The sequence below is a fragment of the Hypanus sabinus genome, chromosome 6 (assembly GCF_030144855.1).
Source record: "Hypanus sabinus isolate sHypSab1 chromosome 6, sHypSab1.hap1, whole genome shotgun sequence".
Lineage (NCBI taxonomy): Eukaryota > Metazoa > Chordata > Chondrichthyes > Myliobatiformes > Dasyatidae > Hypanus > Hypanus sabinus.
In genome coordinates this window covers 156,187,894-156,209,588 of record NC_082711.1, presented here as the reverse complement: position 1 = coordinate 156,209,588, position 21,695 = coordinate 156,187,894, and the positions used below count along the sequence as shown (strand labels likewise).

General features: G+C 39.8%; 1 protein-coding gene across 1 annotated transcript in view; it reads right to left on the bottom strand.

The window, feature by feature from the left end:
- pitpnm3 (PITPNM family member 3) overlaps positions 1-21,695 on the bottom strand; it is a 451,795-nt gene that overhangs the window by 138,913 nt on the left and 291,187 nt on the right. Inside the window, exons 9-10 of the mRNA XM_059973272.1 lie at positions 4,311-4,483; positions 150-320 (exon numbers count right to left, since the gene is read on the bottom strand). Coding sequence (XP_059829255.1) covers positions 150-320; positions 4,311-4,483 — 344 coding nt within the window. The remainder of the gene's footprint in view (positions 1-149; positions 321-4,310; positions 4,484-21,695) is intronic.

Here is a 21,695-nt window from a genome sequence, read left to right as displayed (position 1 = left end):
TGTTCCAGATTGCAAGCACCCTCTGGATGGAAAAAAGAATCTTCATCAAATAACCTCTAAACCTCTTCCTCCTCATCCTAATCTTATGCCCTCTGTCCTTGCCCACCTCTTCTCTGTGCACCCTCCACAGCATACACAGAGGAACTTACCCAGGAGAGTGGAATTCCCGTCGCCCAGCGGGTATCTCTGATACCTTGGAACAGAGACTGGAGGCAAGAGATGGAACCTTTTCTCCAACAGTGGCTCCAGGCGACAGGCAGAGGGATCAGCGGAATGGAAGAGGCTGTATACCTGGGTGCAAGCAGGCCGCAGCTGAGCCACTGGAAGAAGAAAGAGAGAGCCATGAAGAACAGAAGCATCTGGAAGTTTAATCTTCAGTGTTGGTGAACCTGCAAAATGTTTCCTGGCAGTCTGCATGTACACACACACACTTGCACACAATGACATTCAAGAATAAAGTAAGGTTAATGATTTTAATGGAGCTAACACAGTCACAAATGATACTACAATTGAAAATAGAAAATAACATTGAAGGAAGTAGATACAACAAATGAGAACAGTCCTATATATTAACATAAGCCCTTATCAGCAGTAACAGGTCAAATTCATCACTTCCCCCTCTCCACTCTCATCATCAGCAAATGAACTGATGATCAAGGGTGTGGATAATGAGAGATCAAAAGGAATTAGACAATAAAAATTTAAAAAATAGTATTCTTACTTTAAGCACATTTAAGTTCAAGATGTTAATAACAAACATTAGGATGACGTAAAAGAAAATGCTTACCAGCCCTTACTGTTTCATTCATTCCAAATTCAGTCGCCTAGCTTTACATCAACCAGTTATAACTACGAGGCAAACTCCCCCTAGAACAGGGGTTCCCATCCTAGGGTCCTTGAACTCCTCAGTTAATTGTAGAGGTCCATAACATAAAAAAGGTTTGGGAACTCCTGCCCTAGGCTCAATGAAACGCATTGTTGGGGAGCAGAAAGACAGATATACTGGCATTTTATTTTTCCAAATATATATTTAATTCTTAGAAATATATTGTGCTATAATTGGGTCATGTCATTTTTAATCAATTGATTAATTTTCAAAGGGTCACCATCAATAATGTTTCTCTTCCAACCTCTGGGTCAGTGAGCAACACACACAAAATTCTGGAGGAACCCAGCAAATCATGTAGCCTCTGTGGTGAAAAATAAGCAGTGGACATTTTGGGCCAGAAGGGACAGAGGAAGGAGCCAGAATAAGCAGGCGAAAGGAGAGGAAGGAGTACAAGGTGGCAGGTGATGGGTGAGACCAAATGATAGGGCAGGGGATGAAGTAAGAAGCTGGGAAGTGATAGGTGAAAGAGATAAAGGGGCTGAAGAAGAAGGTTTCTGATAGGATAAGACAGTAGTCTGTAGAGGAAAGGGAAAGAGGAGGAGTATCAGAAGGAGGTGATGGGCTGGTCTGGAGAATGGAAGGGGTGAGAGGGGAACCAGAATGGGGAGTGAAATAAGAGGTAAGGGGGAGGAGGGGAGAAATTACCAGAAGTTAAAGAAATCAATATTAATGCCATCAGGTTAGAGGAATATGAGGTGTTGCTCCTCACTGTATCAGTGAATTGATTGGGAGATTGTTACACTGGGCATAGCCCCTCGGTGTTAGTGGTGGCAGGGCTCTAGACTGTGGTCCACACTAATAAAAACCATTGTGGCAAGCTTCATTGCATCCCTCAGTATGTACTCCTACACTCAGGGACATCCCAGCTGACAGTACTTGATGACAGATACATTCTTGTACTGGAAAACAAATCAATTTTGGGAAGACTGATGAAGACCATAGCATTCCTTTCTGGACCTGCTTGGTAACCATTTAGTCCACAATCCATAATGTGCAGTGAGATTGTGATTCTGGCTCTGCATGAAGGATATGATGGGAGGGCCCCTCTTTTTCAGACAGCTAAGCAACATCATGGCACTTGTTTAAAAGTTCTGGTAATGAGGCATTTCGCCAAATGACTTGACAATCTCTTCAGAAAACCATCCGATGGGATTCACTGATTCTTTCTCCCACTCAGCCTTCAGAACATTCTATGCCTGACTAATTTGTGAACTAAGATGTTTTACTGCAGAAACTTTTCCAAAATGGGGATGGCATGATTCAACTGAATGGAACCTTCCACAGGAACAAGGCCAAACCTATTTATTGTAGCAATAAGGAAACATAGAATCTCAGTATGCAATAATACTTGATGTTTGTGTATAAAGGCTCTAAACATTGCTACACACAAAGGTGGACAATATCAGGAGGCTATATTGGATATGTTTCTCAACTAGTCATTTCAGAAGACCTACATTCAGACTTGTGCACCTCTGTATCAACTGCCACAAGTGGGACTTCCCAGTGGCAAAACATTTTAATTCCAACTCCCATTCACATTCCTACATGTTGGTCCATGGCCCCTCCTTGTGTCATGATGAGGCCACCCTCAGGGTGGAGGAGCAACATCTGATATTCTGTCTGGGTGCCCTTCAACCTGGTGTTATGAATATCGATTTCTCCTTCTGGTGAATAAAATTTCCAACCTCCGTCTATTCTCCACTCTAACCATTTACCTTCTTCTCACTTGCCTATTACTTCCCCTGGGTCCCTGCCTCCTTCCCTTTCTTTTATTGCCCACTCTCACCTGCTATAAGATTCTTTCCTGTCCAACCCTCAACCTTTCCCACCCACCCTGCTTCATCTATCACCTTCCAGCCAGCTTCTTCTCCCATCCCCCCCCCCATTTAATTCAGGCATCTCCCTCCTTCTCTCTCATTCCTGAAGAAGGGTCTTAACCAAAAATGTTGACTGTTCACTCTTTTCCATAAATACTTTCTGCCCTGCTGAGTTACTCCAGTGTTTTGTGTGTGTTGCTTTGTATCTCCACAATCTATTTTGGATCTCCTTATGAGGTGGAAGATGGCTCAGTTGACCTGCATAGCACAGAAGTGGGCTACAATCATGCCATGTATAACAACATCAAGAACACCTCACACGAAATGATAAGGTTCTTTCCACCACAATGAGAGAGTGCCTTTCCCACACTCCCAATTGCTGCTTCACCAATTGCTATTTACTCTGGCCGTACGCTCAGGCTCCTCTGAATCAGATCCCCAGCACCTTCAGTTAGTTGGACCTGATGGCAAAGGGAGTGTGGGATTGGTCAGGGATCGTCAAGCTGCCAAAGAACACACCTCACTCTCGTTACAACTGACTTGGCCAATTCCATCTGGTCAGGTGCTGGTCCATCTACAGACTGATAAGTGAGTTCGGCCTAAAGACAGTATCGTCAGTACACTGTTTGGCTTTGAACTAAGTGTTTCCTTTGCCTCAGATCAACATCCCTCTCCTGCTCATGTTATTCTTGGTGGATTCAGCTGAGACCTCAAAGCAACGTACAAACAAGGCAGACGAGAGTGGGCAACCTTTTGTCACTCCAAGTTCAATGGATTTGTGCTAGCATTTGAACTCCAGTGTTCTGCCATCACTCACATACACATGCCAGGAAGCCCAAGCGCAAAGCTGAACTGCATTTGCCAACTCTACCATTTAATGAGCAGCATGATCCAGCCGAGGATCTGGAGCTAAATAATTGTCCAATCTTTAAAAAGAAGGTAATGCATTTGTGGACACAGATTCCATAAAACCTGATCTGTTTTTGAATAATTATGAGGTAAACTGTGTGGCAAGGTGGAGATGCGTTTCTACCTAAGGAGGTGTAAGGCACTCCTTCCCTCTGCTACCCTGTAGGTCATCCTTGGGCAAGGTGTAGCACCTGCTTAGCGCCTCCCAACCCTCCAATCACGGTCATATGAAGCCGCAGGAGCAGGCGGTGAATGGTTGAATGAGCAGCTGGTGCATATCACAAGTCCTGGTTATGCAACCACTGGCACCAGCCAGGAAGACGCTTGAAGAGCATTGATACTGGCCAGAAGAAAGCAATGGCAGCCCACTTCGGTAAGAAAAATTGCCAAGAACAATCATGGTCAGGGGAAGACCATGATCACCCACATCATATGATGTACCACACAACAAACAATCGAACCAGATAAACGGATACAGATATCCAAATCTTTTACCTTGGAAATGCAAATTAGGTGGGAATAGGAAAATCAATGGCAACATCAATTGAGTGAAATAGAAATTATTTGAATAATTTTGTTCATTGCAGTCTCATAACCAGAGCTTCATGCTGACAACTATGGTGCAACTTCTAGTTTACATGTGCTTCTCTCTGAATGAGAAACTACCGGATGTTCCATGGTTGAAAAGATCTTACCTTCAACCGAAGGGAGAACCGTCCACCTCATCGCCAAAACCAAGGCCAGCGGGGAACCAAAGAGAAAGAAGTCAGAGACATCAAAGTCAAATCGAACTGTGGTTCCATCCAATATATTGGTGCTGTTCATCCTCTGTAAATCAGGGTCATCGTTTAACGCACTGGAGTGAATTCTGTATTGAAAATAAATTATTTAAATAAATGCCATTGTCTTAAGGGAAACAGTTGAAATAAAAGCCGACTGATTTTGATCTGGTAACTGCATTTCTTTGCACGTATTGAAATTTGCATATTTTTGCAGTTTAACTCTATGTTAAGTTGTCCCAAGGAAAGTTCAGATCACAGAAACAAACTAGCAATGGGTTTCATATAAAACAAAGCAGTACTGATATAATATGATTTGGAGAGCACCACGAGATTGTAGTGATGCCTTTACAGCTCAGGGTGTTGTTGTTTGGAGTTCAATTCTGATGTCATCTCTAGGTTTCCTCTGGGTGCTCTGGTTTCCTCCCACATTCCAAAGATATACCAGGTAGTAGATTAATTGGTCATTATAAATTGTCCTGTTATTAAGCTAGGGTTAAATAGCTGGGTTGCTAGGCAGTGGGGCTGGCTGGGGAGCAGGGTGTAACTCTATAGAGTTACAGCGCGGAACAGAAGACAACAGGCACGATTACAACAGAAAGTATACTGCTGAAGCGGTAACATTTACTTTCCACTGGTTTACGATGCTCAGCTGGAGAGGTTTAGAGAGGATAATGACTTGTACACAGTTGTGCAATCGTCAAAATCAGAACACAAGCTGGCAGATTCGCACAAACCAGCACGACGTGTGGGCCCACTGCTTCTGTTTCAAACTGGCATCTCTCCCCATTTTTTCAATGAAAATATTCTGTGTTTTTGTAGCATGGTTTCTTAGGTATACTCAGTCCAATATGCTGCTGCTACTAACATGTCGACAGAGGAAGTAACTAGAAAAGATAATAGAATGTGATTGTTTATAACAAGAAGAACTGAACACAAAAGTAGGAAGGTTATGCTTCATTTATACAGTATTGCTGAAATCACATCCAGTATTGGTTTCTTTATTTAAGGAAGGAAGAAATTCAAAGAACCTTTACTAGAAAAATATGTGGAATGAGACTGTTGTCTTAGGAGGAAAGGTTGGTTGAGTTTATATCGGAAACACATGAGATCCTGCACATCAACACACACAAAATGCTGGTGGAACACAGCAGGCCAGGCAGCATCTATAAGGAGAAGCGCTGTCGATGTTTCGGGCCGAGACCCTTCGTCAGGACTAACTGAAAGGAAAGATAGTAAGAGATTTGCAAGTATGAGGGAGTGGGGGAAATGCAAAATGATAGGAGAAGACTGGAGGGGGTGGGATGAAGCTAAGAGCTGGAAAGGAGATTGGCAAAAGTGATATAGAGCTGGAGAAGGGAAAGGATCATGGGACGGGAGGCCTAGGGAGAAAGAAAGATGGGAGGGGAGCACCAGAGGGAGATGGAGAACAGGTAGAGAGAGAGAAAAAAACAAACAACTAAATATTTCAGGGATGGGGTAAGAAGGGGAGAAGGGGCATTAACAGAAGTTAGAGAAGTCAATGTTCATGCCATCAGGTTGGAGGCTACCCAGCCAGTACATAAGGTGTTGTTTCTCCAACCTGAGTGTGGCTTCATCTTGACAGTAGAGGAGGCCATGGATAGACATATCAGAATGGGAATGGGACGTGGAATTAAAATGTGTGGCCACTGGGAGATCCTGCTTTCTCTGGCGAACAGAGCATAGGTGTTCAGCGAAACAGTCTCCCAGTATGCATCCCAGTCTCCCAGTCGGCTGGTGTGGTATTATGTGTCCGGTGCTCCCAGTGTGGCCTTTTATATATTGGTGAGACCCAACGCAGACTGGGAGATCGTTTCGCTGAACACTTATGCTCTGTCCGCCAGAGAAAGCAGGATCTCCCAGTGGCCACACATTTTAATTCCACATGCCAATCCCATTCTGATATGTCTATCCATGGCCTCCTCTACTGTCAAGATGAAGCCACACTCAGGCTGGAGGAACAACACCTTATTTCCCAGCTGGGTAGCCTCCAACCTGATGGTATGAACACTGACTTCTCTAACTTCCGTTAATGTCCCTCCTCCCCTTCTTACCCCATCCCTGACATATTTAGTTTGTTTTTTTCTCTCTCTCTGCCCATCATTTGGCCTGTCCTCCATCTCCCTCTGGTGCTCCCCTCCCCCTTTCTTTCTCCCTAGGCTTCCCATCCCATGATCCTTTCCCTTCTCCAGCTCTGTATCACTTTTGCCAATCACCTTTCCAGCTCTTAGCTTCATCCCACCCCCCCCCCCCCCCCGGTCTTCTCCTATCATTTTGCATTTCCCCCTCCCCCTCCTACTTTCAAATCTCATAGTATCCTTCCTTTCATTTAGTCCTGACAAAGGGTCTCGGCCTGAAACGTCGACAGTGCTTCTCCCTATAGATGCTGCCTGGCCTGCTGTGTTCCACTAGCATTTTGTATGTGTTGTTTGACTTTCCAGCATCTGCAGATTTCCTTGTGTTAGATCCTACACATGCTGGAAATCCAGAGGAACTCAGTAAGTCAAGCAGCATCAATGGAGAGAAACTAACAGCCAATGTTTCCAGCTGAGACCCTTCATCAGGATTTAAAGGCTTATATTGGCTTGGGATTAGATGAGTGAGTGAAACTTGACTGAAGCCTAAAAGAATCAAAGGTCACTGTTTATAATAGAGGCCTCCATTTAAGACAGATGAGGCAGACATTTCTCTCTCAGGGACATGAGTGTTTGCAGCTGTTTTCATCAAGGTTTGATGGAAGCAGAGTCTTTGAATCTATTTTTTAAGACAGAAGTAGTTTCTAGATAAGGAGGGGAGTGAAAGGTTATGGGGAGTGAATGGAGTGCAGAGGTGAAGTTACAATCATATCACCTATGACCATATTGAATGACAGCACAGTCTGGAGAAAACAAGTTGGTCTACTCTTATGCCTAATTTATATTTTCTTATGTTCGACTGTACAGAATTATGTGAACTAACTACATGCCTTAAGATCTCTTGTGCCAAAATAATTTGGTGTAATAAGAGAAACACAAACAAGAGAATATCTGCAGATGCTGGCAATGGTACACTTCAGGAACTGGCTTAGTGAATGCTTGCCACAGTTCTTGGAGGACAACCCAAATACACCCAAATCCAGGTGACATCTGGACTTCTAAGAAGTACCGTCACGGAGCGCAGCGTAGTTCACCCCAGACAAGACTAGTAACACAGGAGTGGAGGCTGCTGATGATGCTTGTTCCTTCCCTCACTGGAACCCAGTGGTGGTGATCCATCTGGTGAGACTAAATATACAAAGATACACAAGCCCCTGCTAGGATTCCAGAAGGGGAACGGCTTGGTGCTACTGGTGTCCAAAATAAAATTTAAAAGTTCAAAATAAAATTTATTATCAACATACACATATGTCACCATATACAATACTACCTTGAGATTCATTTTCTTGTAGGCATTCACAGTAGAACAAAAAATACAATGGAATCAAAGGAAAATCTACACACAAAGATTGACAAACAAGACAAACTATGTAAATACAAAATATATAAATGAATAATACTGCGAACATAAGTTGTAGAGGTTAATTTCAATTAGTTAACTATGACCTCATAAAGAGATGCTGTTGATAGAGGCGAGTGCATACTCCCTGCTCTTGTGACCCATGGTGCTTTGAAGAGTGGGTTCACCAGAACTAGCCCAGTGTCAAGGCCACTGTGAGTAAACAAAAAATTAAGGACCGTTGGCAGGCTTTGTTTGGGACAATATCTGAATGTCTCAGCATGTTTACCTCTCTACTGCCTATAAGTTCCCATTCCGCCAAAGTTTAAATTTTTACAGCAGTAGTTATGAGGAATATTACAAATTAATTAATTTTAGTAACAAGACTCGAAATTTTTCATTCAATTGGTCTAAAAAGGGTAATTAGGAAAAAATTACGGCAATTTGTAAGAATGATATATTTTTAATCTTCTATATAGTGGTGGGGATGATAAATTGAACCTTTTAAAATAAAGATATATATAATGACTCGTGGCTCTTCATTAAAAAATCATGGAATGTAATAGTGCAATATTTGAAGCATTTAATAAATCACTCAGCTCTTAAATTGCATGGTTAAACCGTCATTTTAATACTGAACAACTGTCAATACAGAAAACACTGTAAGATTTGTGGGTTTTATTGCTGGATGGATTTTAATGCTTGTCAATGAGAGATGATCTGAAAAATATTGTATTCAAATAAAATTTGATGCTGACATCAAAATCCTACAATGTTTAAACAGGGTGAGCACCCCTCATCTGAAAACCTCCAAAATCTGAAACTTTTTGAGCACTGACATGTCGCCACAAATAGAAAATTCCACAAGACACCAGGAAGGTTCCCAGGCAACGTGCAGATCTCTGTGCACCACGGACAGTTCCTAGAAATGACCTCACATGCCCTGAGTGGGGTCCTGTTGGCGAAAGATGGTTTTCAGCAGTCCTCACACAGCCAGAGCTTTGTGCATTACTCACAGTGGTTATTCCCTGCTCTTTGTTGTGAAGATATTGTGGAAAATGTCCAGAAGGCCTGCAGTTACTCCTATGGGTAATTGTGAGAAGAAGCAGAGGAAGCATTTATGTTTATCTATAACACAGAAAGTCAAGTTGTTAGAAAAACTTGACAGCGGTGTGAACGTGAAGCATCTGACAGATGAGTATGGTGCTGCAATGACCCCTATCTGTACCCGAAGAAACAGAAGGACAAACTGTTAAAGATTAATGCTGAAAGTAATGAATAGAAGTTAAATAGAAAAACACCACATAAAGCAACAACTGAAGATCTTGATCATGCTTTGAAAGAGTGGACTCATCAGTGTTGGAGTGAACATAGGCTGCTTAACAGTATGCTGATTATGAAGCAAAGATCTATCACAATTAACTTAAAATTGAAGGCAATTGTGAATATTCAGCAGGCTGGTTGCAGAAAGTTAAGATAAGGCATGGAATTCATTTTTTTAAAGATTTGTGGTGAAAGAGATGTAAAATTAGTCAGCTCCATCATGGGTATTAGCCTCTGTAGTATTCAAGATACCTTTACGGAGTGGTACCTCAGGAAGGTGGGCATCCATCACTAAGGGCCTGCATCACCTATGACTTGCCGTCATCTCATTGGTACCATCAGGTAGGAGATACAGAAGCCTGAAGGCACACACTCGGCGATTGAGGAACAGCTTCTTCCCCTCTGCCATCCAATTTCTAAATGGACATTGAACCTATGAACACTACTTCACTACATTTGTTTTTATTGCTGTTTTTGCACTACATATTTAACAATGCATATATTTAGTGAGCTTCTAGCAAGATGGCGACCCAACTGGTTGGCTTCTACAGGGTCAACAAAAGGTGCTACCATTCTACTTAAGCGTACGTCCAATGATCGCAGGATCTTGCTATACGTAAAGAACACAAAGGTCTGCAGGTCTACACCATCAGTGCATTGCTTGCTGTGCGGAGATAATGAAGGAAATGCACAATGTTCTACTGCCTGAGTCGATGGAGGCTGACAGTCAAGTAATGATTGGCCATCATGGTCGCTTTTCTTGTGATCACAAGACCACTTTGAACATCGCTAACTGTACGCCGCAAGCTTGGCTTGTTGATTCATTGAATGCGAGCAGAAATGGATGGAGGGGGCCTAGTCCTCGGTGTTAGTGAGGGGTAGGCCGGAATCCACAGTGTCACCTGCTGGCAGCCGCCAGGTGTGGTGTGGCATGGTGCCCAGAACGGAGTCGGATGGGCCCTCACAGGGTTTCACTTGGCATGAAATAAGCTCTGTTGTGGTCGACTGCAGATTTCTTTAGTGGCACTCAGTGGACCTTGGCCTCGAGCTGCAGGGCTGCTTGCTTTTCAGCCAGCAGTAAGGTGTCCATGCCATCGTACTTTACTGTGGCACAATTGTGGCTACTGAATGCTTACAATGGACTGAGGGGTCCGGACTATGTACATAAGTTATCTGCTTGTGCTTTCCTAATATTATTTATGCGTCTTTCAGGACTAGGCCTCAAAGCCATAGTGTAACCTAGCAGGTGTCAGGTCCAGCCAACAGATGATACCAGTGGGCTGAGGGTCTGGACCACCCTATGTGTAACTCATTGCCAGGGTGGGGCGGGGGATGAGGTGGGTCTCTGGACTCTTTTTATGTGATTGAGATCTTGTGTGTGCTTACAGTGTGTGATGGTTGGTAACGTCTTTGCACCTTGACCCCGTAGTCACACGGTCTCGTTTGGCTGTATTCACGAGTGTTCGTGTACGGTTTAAATGAAAATTAAACTTGAATTGAATTGATACTTACGGTAATTCAATTTTTTTTAAACTATCATGTATTGTACTGCTGCCACAAGTTTAACAAATTTCACAACATATGCCCATGATATTAAACCTGATTCTAATAGAACATCTGCTGATCATAAAAAAGTAGAGAAGTTTATTGACGGGTTTTCTAAGATTATTGCAGATGAAAATCTAACATGATGAACGGTTGCATCAGTACATATTTGTGACGAACAAGTGTAAGACAAGACAGCTTTCCGACAGCACAAAAATTCCTAGTCAGGAACGATGGCGATGCCACCCAACCACTGACTGACCGCCTGGGTGGCTGAGGTAGTGACACCTTTCAGATGCTTCAATATACACATCATCATTTCATACACAAAATTATTATACACAACTACCCTCAGAGAATATGTATAAGCTGTATACGTAATGTAAATAGATCTCAGGTTTAGACTTGGGTCCCATCCCCAAGCCATCTCATTATATAGATACAAATATTCCAAATTCCGAAAAAAATTCCAAAATCCGAAACATTTCTGACCCCAAGCATTTCAGCTAAGGGGAGATCAATCTGTATAATTTTCTATCAGACATTATTTTAGATTTAATTCAAGTGCTCTCTGCATTTGACAAAGATATCATGCTTTTCTAGTCATGCTTAAGTTAATGATTATAATTTCTTCCTTTTCACTCCAATATTATGACTGATATGGCTCAATAAAATCCTGTTTGATATTCTAAACTGCTTCATGCAGAAAAAAGAAGCATGAAACATTGTGAAAGTTAAGGTACACCAGTGATTCAATCATTAGAAGCCTATCATTATATGTTGTAATACAGTATCAAAAATGTTTTAACAGATCTTCAGTCAATGCTGTCCAAACCCTTGCTTCATTGCTGAACTCACCACTCTGTGTGCTGATCAGATCTGTAAACCTCCCACCCAGAAGCTCCTCAGTTTCAAATTGAGAATTTTAGTGGCCACCTCACTCCTGGACCATTGAGCCATCAATGTACAGCTCCATTCCAGTGGGGCTCTGAGGGAGCTGCCTTTCCACCTGCAGCAACCCAGGATTCCCAGCAATACATCATTGGGCCAGTCTGGGCCAATCTTAGATACTATAAGACCGGGTCAGCAGGAGATGCTCATGGAGTGAGTACTGTTTCAGATTCGCTCCATAACCTTTACTTTTCTTAACCTATGATCACCCTTATTTAACTTACTTTTACCTACACCAAAAGATTCTTGCTACTTTTCTGGACTTATCTTTAAGAGTTTATTGTGAAATTTTGAAGAAATGAATACAGAAATGGCTCTTAGATCTAAAGGAAGAGAACCTGGGAAGGATCCTAACGGGAACAGGAAGAAGAAAAAGACCGATCCTAAGCACACTGAATTGACTTATGAAATATTATTGGAGGTTTTAAATGAAAAATTTGAAGAACGACGACAAATTTTTAAACAAGGTATAAAGGCTTTTCAAGATTATATGGATAAGACGGATTCAGTAGTTAACCAGCAGCAAGTTCTAATTGCAACTTTGCAAGAGGATGCTCGGAAGCGAGACTTGATAATTGAAAAACTGAAGCAAAAATTACTTTCGATGATTAAACAGGTGGAAACACTTAAAGCCAAGAATGTCGACTTTGAGAATCGGTCCAGAAGACAGAACTTACGCATACTTGGTCTCCCGGAAGGTATTGAACAAGGGGACCCCTCGAAGTACTTTGCTCAACTTTTAAAGGATGTGTTCCCTTCTGTACTCCCAGACAGTCCTCTGTTACTTGATCGCGCTCACAGAATTATACGTCATTCACCAAGTGCTTCTGCTAAACCACCGGTTGTAATTGACCGATTTCACTATGTGCATGTTAAAGAGCAACTTATTCGTGTGGCTCGGCATGCAGGGTTGGTCAAATTCAAGATCACAATTTTCGATTAGTGGAAGATTTTAGTCCAGAAGTAATGAAGGCAAGGCTTCTTTTTAAACCTCTGATGTCTGAATGTTATGAGAAAAATCTAAAACCTGCACTCTTATACCCTGCGAAGCTCAGAATCTCGCCTCCAAATGCACCACGGCGTGCTTTCCTTTCTACATCTGAAGTGAGAAGCTTTCTGAATGAGAACTTCCCTACTGCTACGGATTCTCATCTCTAATAAATGAGTGATTTTGATCATGCAAGATGGTTTTTGTTTCCAAAACCAGATTTTGTTTCTGGCTATTAGTGTAGGTTTACTCTATATTTTATACTCTAATTAAAGTTTTTTTTCAACATACTAATCTTTTTATTTTACTTAATTCAACTACTGTACTTTATCTTTGGTCATTTTTATTAATCCTTCGAAGGTGAATTTTTTTTTACTAAGATGACGGTTTCTTCTCTAAAATATTTTTGGCTTTTTTTTAATCGATTTTGACATTTTTTTTCTCTCGTCTTCTTCCTATAATGCATTTCTTATCACGGCTTAAATTTTTTTTTGGTTTGTTTGGGGTTTAACCCAATTTATAAGTTACTAGTGATTATATTCTTTTTGTTTTTTTACTACCAATTATATTAAGAAGTTTGGTTTAAGTATAGTGATTATTATTTCTTTAGAGTTTGGGTGGATTTTTTTTTATCCTTTATATACGGAGTTGTCTTCTGCTGATATGGGGGTAGATTTAGTTTCATCTGTCCTTTTTCCCAGCCTTTTCCTGGCTGGGGTGGTCTTTTCTCCTCTTGGGTGGGGGGTTGGTTTTTTTCTAGATCTTCTGTTCCTTACATCAGTTTTTTTTTAGTTTCTTCAATTGGGCTGATTTTAAACTACTAAAATGTCCATGATGTCATCACTTCCGGGTCCGCCCCTTATTTTTGTTCCTCTTCCAAGTGCATGAGTTCATAATTTGGTTAACCCTTTATATACCAAAGGGTTGATTTCAGAAATATGGCTCAGACCATTAATTTTGTCTCTTGGAATACTGATGGCTTAAACCATCCGACTAAACAGAAAAAGATTTTCAAAGTATTCCAAAGACTTAATGCTCATATTATTTTTGTACAAGAAACTCATGTGAGGAAAGAGGACAATTATCGCTTTTTTAGGTTTTGGAAGGGTCAACAGTATCATTCGAATTCAAATGCTAAAGTAAAGGGAGTTTCAATTTTCATTGACTCCTCTATTGCATTTGTCCAACACAATATCTTTTCAGATCTGAATGGTAGATTTTTGTTAATTACTGGCTTACTTTTTAACAAAAAGGTTGCTATGGTTAATGTTTATGCTCCAAATGTGGATTGTCCCAATTTTTTTAAGTCCTTATTTATTTCTCTACCTAATCTAAATGAATATAAGTTAATAATGGGTGGTGACTTTAATTGTTGTTTAAATCCTTTGTTGGACAAATCTATATCTACTCAGACTTTATCTAATAAGTCGGCCACTTATATTAACTCTTTTTTGACTGATAATGGAATTTTTGATATTTGGAGATTTTGGCATTCTAAGGACAAAGAGTTTTCATTTTTCTCACATGTTTATCATTCCTACTCGAGAATTGATTATTTTTTTATTGACTCTTGTTTTATTCCATCGGTAATTGGTTGTAATTATGATATTATAGCCATCTCTGACCATGCTCCATTAAAACTTTCTATTAAATTTACAGATACAGCTTCTAGTGCTAGACAATGGCAATTTGATTCTACCTTACTGCAAAATCCGGATTTTATTAAATTTATGAAGGAACAGATCAATTTCTTCTTTTCAACTAATTCCATGGATGATATTTCTTGCGGAACACTTTGGGACACTTTTAAAGCATATATACGTGGACAGATTATCTCCTACTCTGTTGGTCTGAGAAAACGCATTAAGAAGGAAACTCTTTTATTGGTTGATAAAATTAAAGAGATTGACAAGAAATATTCGATTACTCCTAGTAAGGAGCTTTGCCATCAAAGTGTTGAACTTCAAACGGAACATAGTTTATTACTTACACCTTCGATTAAAAATCAATTAATGAAAACCAGATCTGATTTTTATATACATAGTGATAAATCAGGTAAACTGTTAGCTAGTCAATTGAAGAATGCTTTGGTTAAACGTCAAATGACTAAGGTCCGTCAGCAGAATGGGGATCTGACAGTTAACCATGATGAGATAAACAAATCATTTCAAGATTTTTATACCTCCCTGTATCATTCCAAATTCCCTCATGATCATAATAGCATGTGTGATTTTCTTGGGAAATTGAATTATTTCAAAATTATCATCAGATGATCTTTCAATATTAGAAACTCCTATTATGGATGCAGAAATTAAAGGAGTTATTTCCTCTATGAATTCTGGGAAAGCACCAGGTCCAGATGGGTATACAGTAGAATTTTAAAAATGTTTTTCCGCTACTCCTTCTCCTTGGTTATGCAGGGTTTTTGAAGAAGCAATTAGATTGGGTAATCTGCCACAATCTTTTTATAGAGCTTCCATTTCTTTAATATTGAAGAAAGATAAAGACCCTACTGACTGTGCATCCTATATACCGATATCTTTATTGAATGTAGATTCTAAGATCTTTTCCAAGTTACTGGCATCCAGGCTGGAGAAGGTATAACCCCAAATTATTTCAGAAGATCAAACTGGTTTTATTAAAAATCGCTATTCTTTTTTCAATGTTAGGAGATTATTGAATATTGTTTATACTCCTTCACATAGCACTTCAGAATGTGTCATTTCATTAGGTGCGGAGAAAGCATTTGATCGAGTTGAATGGCCATACTTATTTAATGTGCTTGAGAAGTTTAATTTTAGTTCGACATTCATTTCCTGGATTAAACTGATATATCATACTCAGGTAGCCTCGGTGCTTACTAACAATCAAAGATCTCCCTTTTATTATTTATTTCGGGGTACTAGACAAGGCTGTCCTCTTAGTCCATTATTATTTGATATTGCTTTAGAACCTTTGGCAATTGCTATCAGAGAATCACAGAATGTTTTTGGCATTAATCGTGGGACAGATATACATAAGCTATCATTATTTGCAGATGATTTATTATTATTTATTTCTGATCCTGAGAAATCCATTCCTGCAGTTATATCATTGTTGGCTCAATTTAGTGATTTTTCCAGGTATAAATTAAATCTTAATAAGAGTGAATTGTTTCCTTTAAATAGACAAGTTCCAATTTATGGAAATTTACCTTTTAAATTAGTTAATGACTCTTTTATTTACTTAGGGATTAAAATCACAAAAAACTATAAGGACTTATTTAAGGTTAATTTTTTACCCTTAGTCGATCAGATTAAATGTTTGTTTACTAAGTGGTCACAAGTATCTTTATCTCTGATAGGTCAGATTAATGCTATTAAGATGGTTATTTTATCCAAGTTTTTATATATATTTCAAGCGGTACCAATTTTTATTCCGAAATCCTTTTTTGCTAATGTTGATTCAAAAATTTCCTCATATATATGGCAGAATAAAAATCCTAGATTAGGTAAAAAATATTTACAGAAGGCAAGGAAGGAAGGTGGATTGGCATTGCCTAATTTTAGATTTTATTATTGGGCAGTTAATATCCGATATTTGATATGTTGGTTAAAGGATTGGGATATATCTTTTAGCCCTCATTGGGTGAACCTGGAAATTAAATCTGTACAAGGATTTGCATTGGGTTCTATTTTAGGGACTTCTCTTCCCTTTGCTCTTTCTAAATTGCCGAAATGAATTGACAACCCGATAGTTAAACATACTTTACGTATATGGTTTCAATTTTGGAAATTTTTTGGGTTGACTCAGTTTGTTTTAAATATTCCTGTTGTATCCAATTGCTTTTTTTATCCTTCTATTATAGACCAAGCTTATTCAGCTTGGAAGACTAAAGGATGACTACGATTTTCCGATTTATTTTTGGATAATTGTTTTATGTCTTTTGAACAATTATCTAATAAATATAATTTGCCTAGATTTCATTTTTTTAGATATTTACAGATTAGGAATTTCTTAAATACTGTACTTCCTACTTTTCCAAATTTTGTGTCTTCAGGTAGTTTGGAGAATTTGTTTGAACTAAATCCTTCTCAGAAAGGGCTAATATCAAAACTTCACAATATAATTATGAAGATACATTCAGAGTCCTTCTATAAGATTAAAAATGATTGGGAAAGAGAACTTAACCTTACTATCCCTATTGAGAATTGGGATAAAATTCTTCAATTATTTAATACATCATCTATATGTGCTAAACATTCATTAATACAGTTTAAGGTTATGCATAGGGCTCATATGTCCAAGGATAAATTGGCTCATTTTTATTCCTATATAAATCCTATTTGTGACAGATGTCATTCTGAGATAGCATCTTTAACTCATATGTTCTGGTCGTGTCCACTTTTGAAATAATATTGGAAAGACATTTTTGATATTATCTCTGCGGTATTGAACATTGATTTACAACCTCATCCTATTACTGCAATTTTTGGTTTACCAATGATGGACTCACCCCATTTATCTTCTTCTGCTTGTCGAATGATTGCATTTCTTACATTAATGGCTAGAAGATCTATTTTGTTGAATTGGAAAGAAATTAATCCTCCTACCGTATTTCATTGGTTTTCTCAAACTATGTTATGTCTAAATTTAGAAAAAATTAGAAGTGTTGTATTTGATACTTCTATTAAATTTGAAAAGATATAGAGACCATTTATTCAATATTTTCATATGTAATATGACCCTGTTCCAAGCCTATTTGTTTTTCCAGTTTCGATTTTATATATGTTGAGAGGATCGGAGTTTACGACACTGATGATTTTGTATTTTTGTAAGATATTATAAACAGCCCTTTTTTCTTTTTTCCATTTTTTCTTTTTCTCCTTTTCTTTTTTTGTTTTTTTTCCTTATTAGTTATTAGATTATTAGATTAGTTTTTTTGCATAATTTCTTTCTTTTTTTCTGTTTTTTTAATATATATATTATGATATACCTAGGTTTGCCTTGTTTATTTGTAAATTGTATCGTCCATGATTTGGGAATACTCATTTATACTGTAACCATTGCTTATGTATTATTTCATGTTCAGTTGAAATGTGTATGTTTGTAATCCCATTATCTATGTATCAATTTTATTTTCTTGATATTAATAATAATAATAATAATAAAAAGATTGAAAAAGAAAGATACTATAAGACCATTCAATATAGGAGCAGATTTAGACCATTTGGCCCTCTGAGGCTGCACTTACATTCAATCACGACTGTTAAGGTTTGTTTTTCTCAACCTTATTCTCCTACCTTCTGTCTATATACCTGAATCAATCAAGAACCTATCAACCTGCACCTTAGATGCACCCAAGGACATGGCCTGTACTATCCTCTGTGGTAATGAATTCCAGAGGTTCACCACCCTCTGGCTAAAGAGAGTCTTCCTTACATGTAGGTCCTTACCCAGATGGAAGACTGCCTTGCAGAAAGGGTATTAGTGAGACTGATGGACAACTGTATTGCTGATCAACTGGCGGGAGTGTTTACTGACATCATTAACCTCTCACATCACCTACTTCAAGCAGGTTTCTAACATACCAGTGTCCTAGAAGGATATGGTAACCTGCCTCAATGACTATCATCTAGTAGCACTGGATCATCCACTGTGATGAAGTGCTTTGAGAGGTTGGTGATGAAGTATTTCAACTGCTGCCTGAGGAATGGCCTGAATCCGCTCCAGTTTGCCCACCGTCACAACAGGTCAACAGCAGATGCCAGTTATTGGCCCTTCACTCAGCTCTGTAACACCTGAGCAAAGATGCATACGTCACAGTGCTCTTCATTGGCTACAGCTCAGCATTCAACATTACTACCCCCCCAAAACTCAGCACTAAGCTGCAAACCCCAGGCCTCAATACCTCCCTGTGCAATTGGATCCTCAATTCCCCACCTTGCAGACCCCAGTCAGTTCAGGTTGGCAAGCAATACCTCATCACGAGCACCATCAGCCAAGTGCACCACAAGGATGTGTGCATAGCCCCCTGCTCAACTCACTTTATGCCTATGACTGTTGGCCAAATCAAAGATAGTGACAAATCAGGCACATAGGAGGAAGACTGAAAATCTCGTTGAAAACTGCAACAGTATCAATGTCTCCATTGACTACAGGAGGTGTATGAGCCAGTCCTCATTCGGGGATGAGAGGTAGAGAGGGTAAGTAACTTTAAATTCATTAGCATCTACATATCAGAGGATCTGTCCTCAGAGCAGCATGTAGCATGTAAGAGCCATCACAATGAAGAGACAATGGCACCCCTACCTTCTTAGAAGTGTGCTTCTAAGATTCGACTTGTCACCAAAAACTTTGACAAACTTCTACCGATGCACAGTGGAGAGTATACCAACTGGCCGCATCAGGGCATGCAATGGAAGAACCAATGCTTGTCTATAAATGGAAATGGCTACACAAAAAGTTGGATGCAGCCCAGTCCAGCACTGAACAAGCCCACTCCACCATTGAGCATACTTACATGGAACACTGTCACAAGAAAGCAGCATCAAGGTCCCACACCATCCAGGCCATGCTTACAGTTACTACCCCTTCAACCATCAGACTCCTGAACCAGTGAACTGATTGCCACTCTGAACTGATTCTACAACCTACAGACCCAATTTCCAACATTCCATAACTCAAGAGTCCACAATTCATTTCATTTTATGTATTTATTCCAAGATACAGCACGGAACAGGCCCTCCCGGCCCAACGAGACGCAGTGCCTATTTACCACTAGTCCAATCACACGACAATTTACAATGATCAATTAGCCTACCAATCGGTACGTCTTTGGACTGTGGGAATAAACTGAAGCCCCCGAAAGAAACCCATGCTACCCTAGAAAGAACGATCCCACTTGTTTCCAGTGATGCCAACACCAGAATGGATCTCAGATTTCCAGAACACCCAAGCTGTAATAGGTTTGCACTAACTGCTACGCTACTATCTTTTATCTGTACAATTGGTCTTCTTTTGCACACTGGTTGCCTGTCAGCCCCTATGTAGAGTTCTGGTAAATTCAAGTTCAAGTCAAGTTTATTGTTATTCAGTCATTCACATGCACACATGTATGTATACAGCTAAACAAACTAACATATGACCAAGGTGTTAAACACAGTACAGATATCACATACACCAGATAAAATAATATTACCACAGTAGCATTAATAGTTAAGTATTCTACAGCTGTACAAGTTGAGATAATGTGCATATATGACACACAGCTAAATATACAATAATATTACTGCTACTGGCACTGTAATAAATATTGTTGCCTGGATTGGAGTGACTGCCCTATAAGAATAGGTTGAGTGAACTTGGCCTTTTCTCCTTGGAGCGACGGAGGATGAGAGGTGACCTGATAGAGGTGTATAAGATGATGAGAGGCATTGATCTTGTGGATCACCAGAGGGTTTTTCCCAGGGTTGAAATGGCTAACACGAGGGGGCATAGTTTTAAGGTGCTTGGAAGTAGGTACAAAGGGCATGTCAGAGGTAGGTTTTTCACATGGAGAGTGGTGGGTGCGTGGAATGCACTGCCAGCCAAAGTAGTAGAGGTGGATACAATAGCGTCTTTTCGGAGACTCTTAGATAGATATATGGAGCTTAGAAAAATATAGGGCTATGCACTCGGGAAATTCCAGGCAGTTTCTCGAATAGGTTATATGGTGGCACAACATTGTACTGTGCTGTAGATTTCTATGTTCTAAATAAATATTGGGGGTGTGGTGGACAGCAAGGAAGGTTATCATGGCTTGCAGAGGGAACTGCATCAGCTGGAAAAATGGGCTGAAAAATGGCAGATGGGATGCAATGCAGACAAGTTCAGAGTGTTGCCCTTCAGGAGGACCAGCCAGGGTAGGTCTTACTCAATGAAAGGGAGGGATCTGAGGAGGGTGGTAGAACAAAGGGATCCGGGAATACAGGTCCATAATTCATCGTAAGTGGTATCACTTACTGCCAGGTCATGAAGAAAGCTTTTGGCACTTTGACCTCATAAATCAACGTATTGAGTACAGGAGATGGGACGTTATATTGAAGCTGTATAAGATGTTAATTAGGCCTAATTTGGATATTGTGTGCAGTTTTGGTCACCTGCCTACAGGAAAGATGTAAATAAGGTTGAGTACAGAGTACAGAGGAAATTTCCAAGGATGCTGCCGGATCTGGAGGGTCAGCTATAAGGGAAGATTGAATAGATTATGTCTTTATCCCTTGGAATATAGAAGATCAAGAGGAGATTTGATACTGTTATACAATATTATGAAGGGTATAGATTGGGTAAATGCAAGCAGACTTCTTTTCAATGAGGTTAGGTGCGACTACAACAAGAGGTCATGGGTTAAGAGTGAAAGGTGAAAAGAGTAAGGGAAACATGAGGGGAAGCTTCTTCACTCAGAGGTTGTGAGAGTGTGGAATGAACTACCAGCACAAGTGGTGCATGCAAGCTCCATTTCGATGTTTAAGTAAAGTTTGGATAGGTACATGGATGGTAGGGGCATGGAGGGCTATGCTCATGGTTCAGGGTGATGGGAGTAGGCAGTTTAAATGGTTTCAGCAGGGACTAAATGAGCTAAAGTGCCTGTTTCTGTGCTCTACTTCTCTTTGAATTGAATTGAATTAACTTCATTACTTGCATCCTTCATATATAAGAGTAAAACTCTTTATGTTATGTCTCCACCTAAATGTGCAATCTATAATAATTTGTAATAAATAACTCTAAGTTGTTGTGTTCACACTAATTCACAAGCCAGTCTTCCCTGTCCCTGTATGATAACTCCTGGGCACTGGTGCTTCAAAGATGAATTGGGTATGTGCTCCAATTCATTGAGGATTACTTCAAAATAATGGAGCAGTCTGTTTACACTGCCCAGAGTGAAATAACAATTCCTCACCCCTACTTCCTCTGTAATTAACTATTTTTTTCACTGAACTAGCTGGTTCAGGTACTAAGCATGAACAATGGAGTCAATG